A 14590-nucleotide genomic window follows, 5' to 3' on the forward strand; every position below is an offset into this window, starting at 1 on the left:
GACAAATGTAACCTCTAATCGGCTTCCGGTTCTTAGCCGGCCTTCATCCGATTCGGCTCTCTGCCGGCCAGCTGGCTCGGCCGGTTCTTTGTTAGTCTTCATCCAGTTCCCATGTCCAGCTCTTGTCTGGACTGATCGGCCTGTGGCTGGCCCTTAGCCGATCGACTACTGGTCGATCTGGCTGATATCCTGTATCCGGCGTCAGATCCAGACAGGTCGGCTGCTAGCTGGCTACTTTGTCCAGATCCGGGCAGATGTCTTCAGGCCAATCCGGCTCTTTGTCCGGATCCAGCTTTCTTGCACATCCCATCCGGAGGAACCATCTATCCCAACATCTTCTTCATGTATATATGCTTGCTCTCCAAATGTTTTTGAAGGTAAGCCATACGAGCCTCATTTCTTGCTTGATACTACGTGGTAGGAGTATCCCAAGTAGTTTTTCTCTTTTGCATGGGTGAATGCGAGGATTAAAAGTATGTTTGGTAGACAACACTATCAATACATGTGCCCATGCATCTCTGCCATCCCAATGAATTGGTTTTGCTATATGTGCAATAGGAACTGCTTCAAAACCAGGAAGCTTTCACTAATTTTTGTTGATTATGTGTATTTGGATTTTTTATTTTCGATTTGGCCAATGAGTTTTATACCATTCTATCTTCTATTCAAGTTAAATTACAACCATTTGATGTGATTAAATCTTCCTGTGCTCTTAATTTGTATCATAGGTTACTCATGAATATATTTTTATTGTGTAAATCTTTAAAGAAAGTTTCATGTCCCTCTTTTCTTTCTAGTTTGGGAAACTTGTTGCCTTTGTTATGTTTCCCTTGTTTTCTGTCGTGTTGGTATCTCGATCCATTCACCTTCCTCAGAAGCTACTGCACTAACTGCCAAGTGTAGTTTTGCTAAATGGACTTTAGCTCGACCCATCAAATCTCACCGAAACCTGTTGGATAGGACCTCTTCACTGACATCGGCTCAATAGGTGATTGCACTCATAGGGATTTGTGACAATCTTGCTGTGTTCTTATTTGTATCATAGGTTACTCATCAATCTATTTTTATCTGTGTAAATGTTTGAAAACAGTTTCATGTTCCTATTTCTTTCTTCACTTTGGAAACTTATTTCCTTCGTTTTGTTTTCTTTGTTTTCTGTTCTGTTGGTAACTCTATCCATTCAACATGGGGTCAATAGTTGATTGCACTCATAGGGATTTGTGATAATCTTGCCGTGTTCTTATTTGTATCATAGGTTACTTATCAATATATTTTTTATCGGTGTGAATGTTTAAAAACAGTTGTTTTGTTTTCTGTTCTGTTGGTAACTCTATCCATTCACCTTTCTCTCAGAAGCTACTGCACTAACTCCCAAGTGTTATTTTGCTAAATGTACTTGAGGTCGACCCATCAAATCTCACCAAAACCAATTGGATAGGACCTCTTTCACTGACATGGACTCAATAGGTGGTTGCACTCATAAGAATTTTTGATAATATATCCATTTCTAATAGTGGATGACATCCATCATTTGAAACAAAATTCTATAGTTTTTTGGCCTTCCATTTATGATGATGCACCAACTGTTTACAATCTGTGCCATCTGTAAGAGCGGAATCTGCCACTGATGTTGAATTCCATGTGTAGGTGGAACCTAATCATGAGTTAAAAGGACTGGTCTGTGATGGTGCTAATGTTCTTCCCACAAGGATCATTGAAGACTCCTTCAAGCATGAGTACGGTAAGTTGTTACCCATCTTTCCTTGATCTTGATAAAAGATCCAGATTGAAAGATTTACTTTACTATGCAAAATTCATCAGGGAAGGTTATAAATGTCCAGCGATTGAATAAAGTTTTGGATACATTGAACGGATGGTACATGGAGCGTGGTTTGTTTGCGCAAGTAAGAATGATAATTCTGGATTTTTTCTCTATCTTTTAGAATGTAAATGCCTCATTCCATTTTTCACAATTATAGGTTACTGATGTTGAACTTTTGTCCGGTGGGATCATCCGTCTTCAAGTTTCTGAGGCAGTTGTAAACAGTATCAATATCCGCTTTCTTGACAGAAAGACGTATGTATTATATAAATTGCTAGCCAAGATTTCTGCTTATCATTTGCTCGTTTGCCATGTGAATGTTGATGTAGTATTTTGATGACAGTGGTGAGCCAACAATTGGGAAAACACGTCCGGAGACACTTCTTAGGCAGTTGACAACCAAAAAGGGACAGGCATGTTCTAATCAAGTTTTTATGTTATTTTTCATTTTTATGGTAATCTACTATTGGTGCTTGTTATTGTCCTACTTATATTCTTGTTTGGAAGCATGTTTGATGGTGTAAATGCATGTACTATAAACATGTTTATATTTTTTGCCAATTAGAATATAAGCTGTTATATAATCTACAGGTTTACAGTCTGCAACAAGGTAGACGGGATGTAGAGACTGTGCTAACTATGGGCATCATGGAGGATGTGAACATTGTTCCTCAAGCTGCTCCGGGAGGTAATATTCCTGAGATTTCTATTTCAATATGATGATAAAACCTGGATTCATGACTTGATACATCATATTTATTTTTAAGCAGATTCTGGTATGGTTGATTTGACAATGAATGTTGTTGAACGTGTACCTGGAGGATTTTCTGCTGGGGGTGGATTATCAGGAAATGGGTAAGTGATGATTGATGTTGGTGATAGTATTTGAGCCTCTTTTAGTCTGTATGCTTTTATTGAATATAAATGTTTTACCTTTTGCAGTATTACAAGCGGTCCTCTTTCAGGACTTATTGGCAGGTATTTGTCAAATGCTTATGTTTTATACATTTTCAAGTGATGGTAATTTCTTTTATGTTGATCTGAGTTTATATATTTTCTGTTATTGCAGTTTTGCTTATTCACATAGGAATGTTATGGGGAAGAATCAGAAGTTGAACATATCAGTAGAGCGGGGACAAGTAGACTCAATGTTTAGAATCAATTACACTGACCCTTGGATTGAAGGAGATGATAAACGCACATCTCGTTCTATTACGATGCAGGTTGTTATACTCTATACCTTTTTTGAAGGAAAATTCGTTCTTGTACAACACTAGTTGATTCTTCTTCTTCATCATTTCTGACAGAATTCACGAACTCCTGGGACAATAGTTCATGGTGCCAGACGAGGATCGATAGGCCCCCTGCATGGTGGTGTTACTATTGGCAGGTTAACAGCAGGAGTGGACTACAGCCGTCCTTTAAGACCAAAGTGGAGTGGTACTGCTGGTATATCATTCCAGGTAAACATTGTACAATCATTAAATATGATAAATCATATGCTATGATTTATCCATCATATGATCTGGAACATTTTCATGCTTCATGACTTGTGCATATTGTACCTGTACCAAATTTGGGTTTTATTGATGAGTTACAAATGCATAACGACTGTTGAGCTCAATTATTGTGTTCCAATCTAAGAGAATGCGTTGGCCTAAGGGGTCACCATTGGATTCTTAGCCTTTAATAGTTCAATATATTACCCCTTCCCCATACCATGAAAGGTTTCAGGTTTATATCAACTGATGCTGCAAATTATCTCAGCGTGCAGGTGCCAGAGATGATAATGGATGTCCAAAAGTTACTGACCTGTATGGTGGTCCTCTAACTTTTAGGTGAACATTGACTTTCTGTCAACCTTTAGTTCATACAAATTTTTTCAAGGATGGATTTCTTCAAAGATACTTTATTTGATGCTAGGCTAATTTGATGTAGTGGCAAGGCATATGATGACATGCTAGTTGCTAAGCTTGAGACCGTTTACACGGATTCTGGGGATCATGGCTCTTCTCAGGTGAATGAAGCAAATAATTTGTACACGAATGAAATCATCTCATTGGTGTTGCTCATGTATATCATGTTCTAAATTGCACATGGTGTCAGTTTGTTTTCAATGTCGAACAAGGCATGCCTATTGCACAAGATTGGTTGTTTTTCAACCGATTGAATCTTCGTGCTAGACAAGGTGTACAAATTGGTCCGGCTCGTTGTATTGCCAGGTAATGAAGGACTCTGAGAGACCATATTTTGTTTGGTAAAGATTATAGTGAGTAATAGAGTAGCTTCTTTGCAGCTTTTCAGGAGGTACTGTGATTGGAGATTTACCTTCTCATGAAGCATTTCCTATTGGAGGTACAAATAGTGTACGTGGATATGAAGAGGGAGCAGTGGGTTCTGGGCGTTCATGTATTGTTGCAAGTGGTGAAATTTCGGTTCCCATGGTAGTTGTTTTTCTATCTTCTAATATTAATGCACTATAGTTATGTTCAATTTGTTTCTTGTATAATCATTAAGAAATGTATATTCTAAGCAATTTTGTTTTCTATATTTCTTAAGAAACAGAACTTCATCAATCGTTTTTTTTCTATATTTGTTAGGAAACGAGCCTTCATCAAGTTAATTTTATTTTTCTATGTTTATTAAGAAACATACCTCCATTACATTTTTACTGCAGTTTGGACCGCTGGAAGGTGCTATCTTTGCTGATTATGGCACAGATCTTGGATCAGGACAGACAGTTCCAGGTATGAGAAACTTGAGTAGAACAAAGGAATTTGTAGGAATTGACCATGAATATATATGGACTAAATAACACTTTTGTTTTGTGTATCATATATACAGGTGACCCTGCTGGCACCAGAGGAAAGCCAGGAACTGGATATGGATATGGAGCTGGCATTCGTGTGGATTCTCCTCTTGGTCCATTGCGTCTCGAGTATGCATTAAATGATATAAGTCAACGGAGATTTCATTTTGGGATTGGATACAGAAACTAAAGCAACATGGAGAGCATCTAGTGGACGCCGGAAATGTATACCAATAAATTATGTTTTGATCTCATGTAGAAAAGCTTCTATTTAGAGGCACTGCTCCCTTTGTGTTCCCTATGAAAACAAACCAAGACACCAGATATCCAGTTTTCCAAAGTCGAACAATAATACCAGTCATTTTCTTCGTTCTATCGGAACATAGATTGGTTTTGAGCAATTGATCCAGAGATTCAGAATTCGAGTTAAAGATGTAGATGTAATTTTTTAATACACGATCCATAATGATGGATCGGAGTGCATGTATACAAAACTGGAGAGCTAACTGGATGTCATCCTCTACCATAAAATGAGCTATTTTAGTTAAATCATAAGTGTCAATGAGGTGAAAGAGACGATGACAAGGCATAAAACATAATCGTCATATTTAAGAATCCTATCTTTGAGACAGTATTGGCACATTTATGTCTATATGAGGGTTTTCAAATATAGGAATTGGCTCACTAATTGGTTGGGAGAAGCTTTCCGAGTATTGTAATACTTGATTTTTTTTATCAACAAACACACTTGCATAATCAATATTCATGCAAATTAATATGCTAATAAAAGGGATTTCAAATATAAAAAGTGTTTCACTAATTGGGTGGGAGAAGCTTTTCAAATTAATATGTTGTATAAGGGTTTTCAAATATGGGAATTCCAGCACACAGATTGGTAGGGAAGCTTGATTATTGTAACACTCTCATGAATGATATTAGAAATTAATGGGGTACTCAGATGTAATTCCTATTGAAACGAAGAGTTCTTCAGTCGTAAAAGTTGAACCTCTCCTTTAAAAGTATATGCATCTCTCATGGTAAATGATTATCATCCACAAGTGCGCAACACCACTATTAAGACAAGGTGCAATGTAATTTAAATATGTTATGATCCTTTAGACTCTTCAGGAGTTCAAAATGCCAGCATGTTTTCATTGACATATTGCATTCCAACCAGAAGGTTATGAAATAATTCATACGAGACTCTCAGGTTAAAAAGTTGCCTGTATAAGCCTTCCGTTTTACAGTTAAAATATGGAGGGCAAACTAGTTTACATGAGCATAACTTTCAGTACCTGTTTTATGTAGAGCATATTTTGATTGTACTAATGCTCCTACAAAAAAAGATGAATGAATAACCCTCTAAAACTTTGAATTTTCCGAGCCACTCAAGAAATATGAATGACCAATTTCAAATTTCTTGAAATATGGAAGTATGAATACGGATTTCAAATTTCTTGAAATATGAATGTACAATTTGTTGAAAGGTATGAATGTATGGATAGGCATGCTATACCATTAAGGAAATTTTGTTGTGTAAATGAGAAAAATGAATAATGTTGGCTTTAATAAAATTACAATATTCTTGCCTTCCAAGCATTTAAATAGGAGCAGTACTTGTGAATAAACTTTCTTTCAGAAAAGGATGTAGTAATTATATATGCACAAGATGATTCGATGTTCAAACTTCTGGCCAATTATTCTTCAATGCACACTACAATTGAAGACAACAATGACTTTCCAGCATCTTTTATACCAATATGGCATCTTCTCGTTCTGTACTTATCGATGACTCTAACATATCCTGATCCTGATTTCACACATGTTTGCAAATTTCAGGTTCACTATCCACACCAGGTACGGAAAATTTTGATAGCATTTGTTATGAAGAATCATAGACAAGAGTTACCTGTACAATAGATTGTGCACAAAACTTTCCGGACAGTACTGCACCTTCCATTGATGCTAGATACTTCTGCTTTGTATAATCTCCAGCAAGGTAAAATCTTGGGACGGGAGACCTTTGAAGTGGGCGGCAGGGTTCACAATTGGGAACAGTCTTATAAACAGACCTACGTCAATAACATAGATAGGAGAGAAAGATATATCAGTGTCTAAACAGACCTATGTCAATAACATTTTTATTAGAAAGATGGGAGAAAGAAAGATATATCAGTGTGTCTAAAAGATGGTAATCGTCTCTAACAGCTGGTAAGGACCTGTAAGACCTAACAAACATTATAATTTTTCATGTTAACTCATCAACGTGACTAACAAAAGAAAAAAATTATTTCTAGCATAACTTCCTGAAACTAAAAAAGCTTGAGGAACTGCCACCCAGCAGGTTTGCTGCCTGGCTTTAGGGCATGGGCCTATGAGGCCAAACAAAGATTATAACCATTGATGTTGACTCATCAATGTCAGTAACAACGCAAAAATGTCTTTCTACTCTACCTACCAAAAACACACATGTAATCATGAGTGTCCAACACCAATCATTATATTACAGACTATCAACACTACAAAGACATAGAAAATTTTTAGAGTCCACACTATATCTATTTTCTTGGTATTAGAGATCCACAAAACCATAAAGACGTGGAAACTTTCCAGAGTCTCACTAGAACCTACCTTGGAGTCTTTACAACATGGTACTTCAAGATTTTGGCCTTGCTTCCATCTGCTTTTATCTCATTGGGAAAGAGTTTAGCAAGTTCAGTCATTGTTGCTTCTATAATATCTTCATCACTACGTGATATCCATTCTTTAGCTGGTGCAAAAACCAGTTCCAACATTGACTTATTTGGATCATTGTACTCCTGCAGAAACTTCTAATGTTAGGAATATGATTCTGACACAGAATTTAAAGATGAAATAAGTTTTTCAATTGCTCAACAACTAGTACTAAACAAATTTAAAAGGTTATATCTATGCAGGGACACAAGTGATGGCATTCAACAGTCTTACCTTGCAGGTAACAGACATATCAGCATAAACACTTAGTAAAGGACTCCTGCATAGCCATAAAAGGTATCACTATAGATGATAGTAATCATGAAAGAGAATCGAGAACATGTTTTTCCATGGTGTTGGTTTGCTCCCAGCCATTTTCACCATGGGGCACCACACCCCACCCATCCGTTCTTTTGAACCTAGTGAAGAATATCTCACCTACTGAAAAGCAGATGATCATATGTATTCTTCAATTTCCTATCAAACCTAAAATAATTCACAAACACATGTTCCGAATGTAATGAGAAAAGGAGTAACAATGAACTTCAATCACTTTTCAAGAGTAAATTCATGTATTTACCATATATGCACATTGATCACTGGCACACCTTCAAGCTTCTTCAATTTTTCAAAGTATGGAATCTCCTTCCATTGTGGAGGCAACAGCAACTTAAGAATGTCAACTGCAGTGTGCAGAATACAGATGATAATGCTAAAAATACCTTAACGAGCACTAATTCACAATATTATACTCTTTCTCTTACCTGGCATAGCTGACACATAAATATCACCTTTAACAATCGTGCCATCAGTGAGCAGAAAATGCTTAACAGTGCCATCTTTATTCAACTCAATTTTCTGCAAGCGAGAGTTCATCCGAAGTTCACCTCCTCTTGCTGAAAAATAATCCACAATAGGCTGACACAATCTTTCAGGGGGATTCCCATCAAGAAATGCCATCTTTGACCCATGCTTCTCCTAGAAGGATAAATCCATCGAAATTTTGGTTTCATTCACGAAGTTAAATCCTCAACGATATATACTTGTAAATATGGGCCCCAGTATACACATGCCTGTAGAAAACGGTTTAAAGCAATAAGCACCACTTGCATTGAAAGTTCATCAGGATCAATGAAGTTTAATGCCTTTGACATAGCAATGAAAACTTCATCACTGACCCGTTCTGGAACCCCCTGATAATATATCCAACAAGAAAAATGAGAATAAGCTTGAAAAGTGAAACCTCTAGGTTCTAAATATTCCCTAAAGCTACTAATAGGTGCAGCTCATTTAACACATATGAACACTGTTTTGTAGACAATAAATATCCTGCAGAGTTTTTGAATACACACATCATAGAGTCGATTGATAAACCACCAAATGTCAATTAATTCCATCACTGCGGAACGATAACTTAAATTAAAGAAAACAATGAGGCAATGAAAATTGCAAGATTTAAGAATTTGTAAATTCAAGTGCAGCTTCTTGGAGAGAAGTCAATGCTACAACACTTCAAGTAAAATGGGTTTTATGAAATCCATTTTATTTTGGCTTTGTTAAACTTTATGATCTAGTATTAGAGGTGCCCCAGTTATGTGGAGACAGCAGATGTAACGTGAAACATTCAATTATAGGTGTAGCGTCTGTTTTTTATGAGATACAAATTGTTCCTTGACAAAGAAAAGGAAACATTCAGAACCTTTAAAATGGGAATTCGTGGGGAGCACAAAGAAAATAAAGAAAGATGGATACTGGTTAAATGCTGGACGTGGCAAAATGTTTTTCATTCATTTGAATGCAGAAAGGTGATTAATATCTCGTTGGGAGTTTTTGCATACCCAACAGCTTTTTGGTTATGTAAGCAAGAGCAATGCCCTTCTAATGCTGCTGATTTTAGGTTATAAATCTGTTCTCTAATGGATCTTTTACTTACTATCAAAGAAAATTATATTTCTACAACAGTATTTGGTAACATCATTGAATATTTTATGCAGAAGTTTTCAGAAAGACCACTGGTATAGCACTTAACCTGCTTTAGCATCCATTCTTTTACTGTCAGGCTGTCCTGTGCTTCAACATAGGGCTGCCCACCCAATATTGCAGGCAAGAGGCCAATTGCAAACCTTATTTTTTCTGGCCAAGTTAGCATTTCATTGTTTCTTAAGATTGCCCATATTCCTGGAAATCAAAGTACAATTACATGAGGAAACTAGGGATGAACAAAGATGAACAAATAGATTGCCCTTCATCATTGTAAATATTAGCTTCAAACATGGAAACATTTCCATATCTGTTCTAAAGATTTTACCATTGATAGGTGCTGGGAGAACTTCTGGGAAGTCAAATCGGCTGAAATCTCCAGGCTTGTTAGGCATCGCAAATATCATACTATGCTCCTTCCACTGTAGTCTATCATTTATGCCAAGTTCACCAAAGAGATTCTGAATATTCGGATAAGCCCCAACTGGAAAAGTACCAAGTTCCATTAAATAAGAGTGTTGCCCACATACAAACATGAGACCGTATTACTCCACACTATTGCAGTTCCATTTTTTAAAGGTTATCGAGCTTACAAAAAATGTGTAGTCCTGTCTCATACCAGTCTCCATCCTTGTCTTTCCACGCAGCTACCTGCCACAAATCCATTCCTTATTAGAATTAATCAAACCTCTGGCCCTTCAAAGGATACTTCATAAGCATACATGTCTAACCACTACGTAGAAAAGAAAAAAATTTATCTTTTCCCCTAAATTAGCATCTAATATTTCCAATACCTAGGTGAATACTAGATGAGTTATTCAAATACTTTCTGTATATCCAAGAGAATTCTGGAATAGCAATCATCTGATTCAACAAAATTCTACTGACTTTCTTTATAGATAAACAGCAGAACAAACAAGAAGTGTGTGGATAAAACCCAGTGCTTACCTTGCCCCCAAGCACATCTCTTGCTTCCAATAATATGGGATTATGGCCTGCATCAGCTAGATATTTGGCCGTAGATAAACCAGCAAGACCTGGAAATATGAAAAATAAATTCAGAATAGGCACATAACAATTTCCTACATTTTTATGTTATACTGAAAAAAAATCTGTAAATATGAACTAGAGGCAAGAAAGTAGGGTATTTTTGAGCACCTGCTCCAGCTATGACAACTTTCAATGGTTTGTTTGGCCTGGGAGCATTTTTAAAGAAAGAAGAGAGTGCTGCTGCCTCTGCATAATTAGAGGTCTCTTCAATATTTGGTCTTGGACAGTCCTTACAAGATATCTGTGCAAAATCCTCATCAATCAAAGTTTTCTTAGATGTTCTTGCAAAAAATGATGGACAAAGGCTTGTCCTATGCACGAGAGTATTAAATGGACAGAATTTTGTGTTACTAATTTTATATAGAACTCTTGGTATATTCACGAGACATAAAGCTAAGATTACGCTTCAATATCCATTTGGTCCCTAAAAGAAACCTGTGAAGATCCTTACAAATCAAATAATTCTCCAGGGATCTTTGAGTACAAAATGATACAAAAAGGTTTATTCTATGCAGGGAAAGGTTGGATGGAGCACATGTCTGCATCATAAAGACTAAAACTAAGCTGCAATCTCCGTTCTGACTTCAAACCCAACAAAACGTGTCTGCATCTTTGAACAGACAATGAAGCAGAAATATGCTCTTCCCAACCAAATATGTGTGTAACCTGATAAATCTAAGATTTTTTTGATGATCGAAGAGTGGAAAGGATAATTTTATGCAAAATGTGTGAAATTCCAAACTGTATTACCAGAGATTTAGGACTATCCTTCAAAGAGTCCCTATAAGGCACAAGATTAAAATTTTAAGATCTTTGGCCAGAAAAGGCTACAGAAAGGCTTTTATATACCAAAGAACATTGACAGGAGAAACATTATGCATTACTCATCATTTCAAGTATCAAAGGTCTGGGTGTTGCCTTCCGCAAAATCCTCTTCATTTGCGGTTTCTCAAAGGATCTTAGAGCAAAAAAGAAAGTGGATAAACTGACCCTTACTCAAGAGAACCTGAAAGGATCAAATTCCTCTTCATTTCCGTACATGAACCTCTATTCACAAGGGTTAAGACTATGATTCAATATCTGTTTAGTGAAAATACTTATAAACCTGATATCTTTGAGCAGAAATGCATCCAGAAATGCAACATCCTGCAGAAAATAACTTTATCCATTATCCTATACAAGAGAATGTTATTCATCATTCATTTGACATTTTTCCATGCGTTATCCTCTATTCACCAGGATGATTAAGTCTATGCTCCAATGTTGTCCACTCAATTCATATAACTTATCTGTGAATCATCCTGATAAATCTGTTATCTTCAAGCAGAATACAAAGTCAGAATGATTTATCTAATGCTGAATGAACGTGACCCTATCCATACGACCTAAAGACGATTCTTCAATATCCATAGAAACAAACAATCATAAAAAGAAGCAAGAGCATCTAATCTTCTTATTAAAGAGCATGTGGGATCGAGTGGAGCAGAATTCTCTCGTTCCATCGGTCTAAGCTATATTCATGCGACTTACGACAATGAATCGACATGTCTGAGAAGAGAGAACATTATACCTGGAGGGCTTAAAAAGCATCTGAAATCTCCTATTATTACTGAAGAGCAAGAAAAGGAAGAACGAAAGTGGATGTTACCTGGAGAGTCCTGTAGTGCCTGGAATAGCCTGTCTTGGCCGAAGATGACGATAGAGACGGAGAAGAGGAAGCGGGAGAAGAGGGGAGAGCAGTGGGGGAGAAGAAAGAAGCGCGGTGGTATGGTCCCATGAGAGGTGAAGTGGGGGAGAAGGAAGGGTCGATCTTCTTCATCTTCTTCGGCAGGCTGCAGGAGCCATGGATTGGGGGGCAGAGGCAATGCATTCTTCTTCTCTCTCAGGAAGACTCTGCAGAAGAGGAAGAGGATATGGCGATGGTGACTAGAATTAGAAGAGTTTTTTTTAAGTATAGAGGTATGTATACATTATTGGGACTTTTTTTCTCTGTTTTTTTTCTTTTTTACAAAAAGAAAATATATCCATTCATTATGATTAGTGTCAACAAATTTACAGAATTCTCGATTCATATGTATGTGATCGATCGGACAGAGGAAATAGTTGACAGTGCGAGAAAAAAAGATATACATTCATTATGATTAGTGTCAAACAAATTTACGGAATTTCGATTCATATGTATGTGACCGGACAGAGGAAAACAGTTGAGAGCGTGAGAAAAAAAGATATACATTCATTATGATTAGTGTCAACAAATAGACAGAGTTTCGATTCATATATGATCGATCGGACAAAGGAAAACAGCTGAGAGTGCTCGAGAAAAAAAGATATACATTCATTATGATTAGTGTCAACAAATTTACAGAGTTCCGATTCATATATGATCGATTGGACAAAGGAAAACAACTGAGACTACTAGAGAAAAAAAGATATACATTCATTATGATTAGTGTCAACAAATTTACAGAGTTTCGATTCATATATGATCGATCGGACAAAGGAAAACAGCTGAATGCTTGCCCATGCACCTCTCCTTTCACAAAGGCATTCAAACATACGTGTCTTATATGTTATCGTCGTTTGTGCTTATTTGTTTGTGTGTCTTGTGACAATGGAGCGTTTCGGGCTTGCCCATGCACCTCTCCTTTCACAAAGGCATTCAAACTTGCGTGTCTTGTGTGTTAGTGTAAATCTTACTTGTGTGTTCATGCGACTTGTAGCAAGGGAGCGTTTGGGCTTGCCCATGCACCTCTCCTTTCACAAAGGCGTTCGAAATTGTGTCTCCCGTGTGTAAACCTTGCTTGTGTGTTCGTACGACTTGTGGCAAGGGAGCGTTCAGGCTTGCCCATGCACCTCTCCTTTCACAAAGGCGTTTGAAATTGTGTCTCCCGTGTGTAAACATTGCTTGTGTGTTTGTGTGTCTTGTAACAAGGGAGCGTTCAGGCTTGCCCATGCACCTCTCTTTTCATAAAGGCATTCAAAACTCTGTCTCTCGTGTGTTTAAGTAAACCTTTTCCTTGTTTGTTTGCGTGTCTTGTAACAAGGGAGCGTTCATGCTTGCCCATGCACCTCTCTTTCACAAAGGCATTCGAAACTCTGTCTCTCGTGTGTGTAAGTAAGCCTTTTCCTTGTGTGTCTATGTGTAAGCCTTCCTCGCGTGCATTCGTTCGCCTTGTGACTAGGGGTTGATTTGGGCTTGCCCATGCACCTCTCCTTTTCACAAACACGTTCGAATACTCGTGCCTTGTTTGTGTAAGCCTTCCTTGTGTTGTGCGTGTGAGCCCTATTTCCTTCCCGTCCATAACCTTGGCAGTTCCGCCTCACGATCCGCACATAGTGACGGATTTTCATGACAACGGCCTAGCACCACGGTTCAGCACGATCTGATCAACCATTCTTGCAAGGGAGAATCCTACCTCCTTTTTCGACCTTCAATCGATACTATTGGTTGAAGAAAATCATGTTCGACAAAGGAAATGGCACCAATATGCCTCGACCGCCATTTCTCCCACAATGAGATTGGTCATCCTCGCATAGGAGAATCCTCCCTCCTTCAATCTCCAGTCAATGCTACTAGTCGAAGAAAATCACGTCCGAACGAGGGGCAATGCATAAGAAGGACACATGCTCTATTTGAATTCGGACAGAGGAAGAAGACGCGGTCGTGGAAGAAGAGGTTGATTTGGCCAAGGCCGAAACAATCAAGGACCATCGCATGAGCACAAATTCTACTACCGACAAGACATCGCAAACATGTGATGAATGTTTGGTAAAAGGGGCTGCCACCATGCGGAACCAAGCCGACAAAACAATTTCGTTGAGTGCGGATATTGTGGCAAATTTGGCCACTATGAGGCAAAGTGCCAGAAGAAGAAGAGTGAGTTGGCTTTCACAAGCCGACAACTCACCAATTATGCCATGAATTCCGACTACGACAATCATGGCTGAATGTTCATGATGAGACATACAAAAAATTCTATATCGCCCTCCAATCTGACCAGTACATCCAATTCAAAAGACTTCTGGTTTGTCGATTCCAGCACCTCAAAACATATGACGTCTCATCAAGAATGGTTTTAAGACCTGAGCTGGATCGACCCAGCTATGTTGAGACGGGAGATGACATCATCATCCAATACAGTATGTTGACAATGTACCATTCGGAAAGGAGGGCAACCAAACGTATACAATTGCAA

General features: G+C 37.8%; 2 protein-coding genes across 3 annotated transcripts; one reads left to right on the forward strand and one right to left on the reverse strand.

The window, feature by feature from the left end:
- Positions 1-1611: 1611 nt before the first annotated feature.
- LOC147847964 (outer envelope protein 80, chloroplastic-like) lies at positions 1612-5410 on the forward strand. Of its 2 annotated transcripts, none has more exons than XM_087338719.1 (15): positions 1612-1741; positions 1822-1904; positions 1980-2077; positions 2166-2235; positions 2414-2510; positions 2593-2677; positions 2765-2800; positions 2892-3045; positions 3130-3285; positions 3590-3660; positions 3761-3839; positions 3929-4044; positions 4119-4266; positions 4500-4569; positions 4667-5410. In XM_087338719.1, the coding sequence occupies exons 2-15, from the start codon at positions 1881-1883 to the stop codon at positions 4819-4821; spliced, it is 1359 nt and encodes a 452-aa protein (XP_087194845.1). In that variant the 5' UTR covers positions 1612-1741; positions 1822-1880; the 3' UTR covers positions 4822-5410. The 2 variants fall into 2 exon arrangements, with proteins under 2 accessions (XP_087194845.1, XP_087194844.1); XM_087338718.1 differs by having other exon boundaries at positions 1646-1741; positions 1827-1904.
- A 739-nt stretch (positions 5411-6149) lies between these two features.
- LOC147847965 (15-cis-phytoene desaturase, chloroplastic/chromoplastic-like) lies at positions 6150-12243 on the reverse strand. The gene is made up of 14 exons (XM_087338717.1): positions 12043-12243; positions 10503-10635; positions 10293-10381; positions 9938-9995; positions 9673-9828; positions 9394-9542; positions 8438-8557; positions 8129-8342; positions 7945-8047; positions 7803-7850; positions 7599-7644; positions 7263-7450; positions 6541-6703; positions 6150-6441 (listed from the first exon to the last, which is right to left on the reverse strand). Exons 1-14 carry the CDS (start codon positions 12211-12213, stop codon positions 6382-6384), a joined length of 1698 nt encoding a protein of 565 aa, XP_087194843.1. The 5' UTR covers positions 12214-12243; the 3' UTR covers positions 6150-6381.
- Positions 12244-14590: the final 2347 nt, after the last annotated feature.

This window comes from Azolla caroliniana, unplaced genomic scaffold (assembly GCF_043228905.1).
Source record: "Azolla caroliniana isolate FFs.n. ecotype wild unplaced genomic scaffold, voAzoCaro1.0.p SCAF_561, whole genome shotgun sequence".
In the NCBI taxonomy this organism is placed as follows: Eukaryota; Viridiplantae; Streptophyta; class Polypodiopsida; order Salviniales; family Salviniaceae; genus Azolla; species Azolla caroliniana.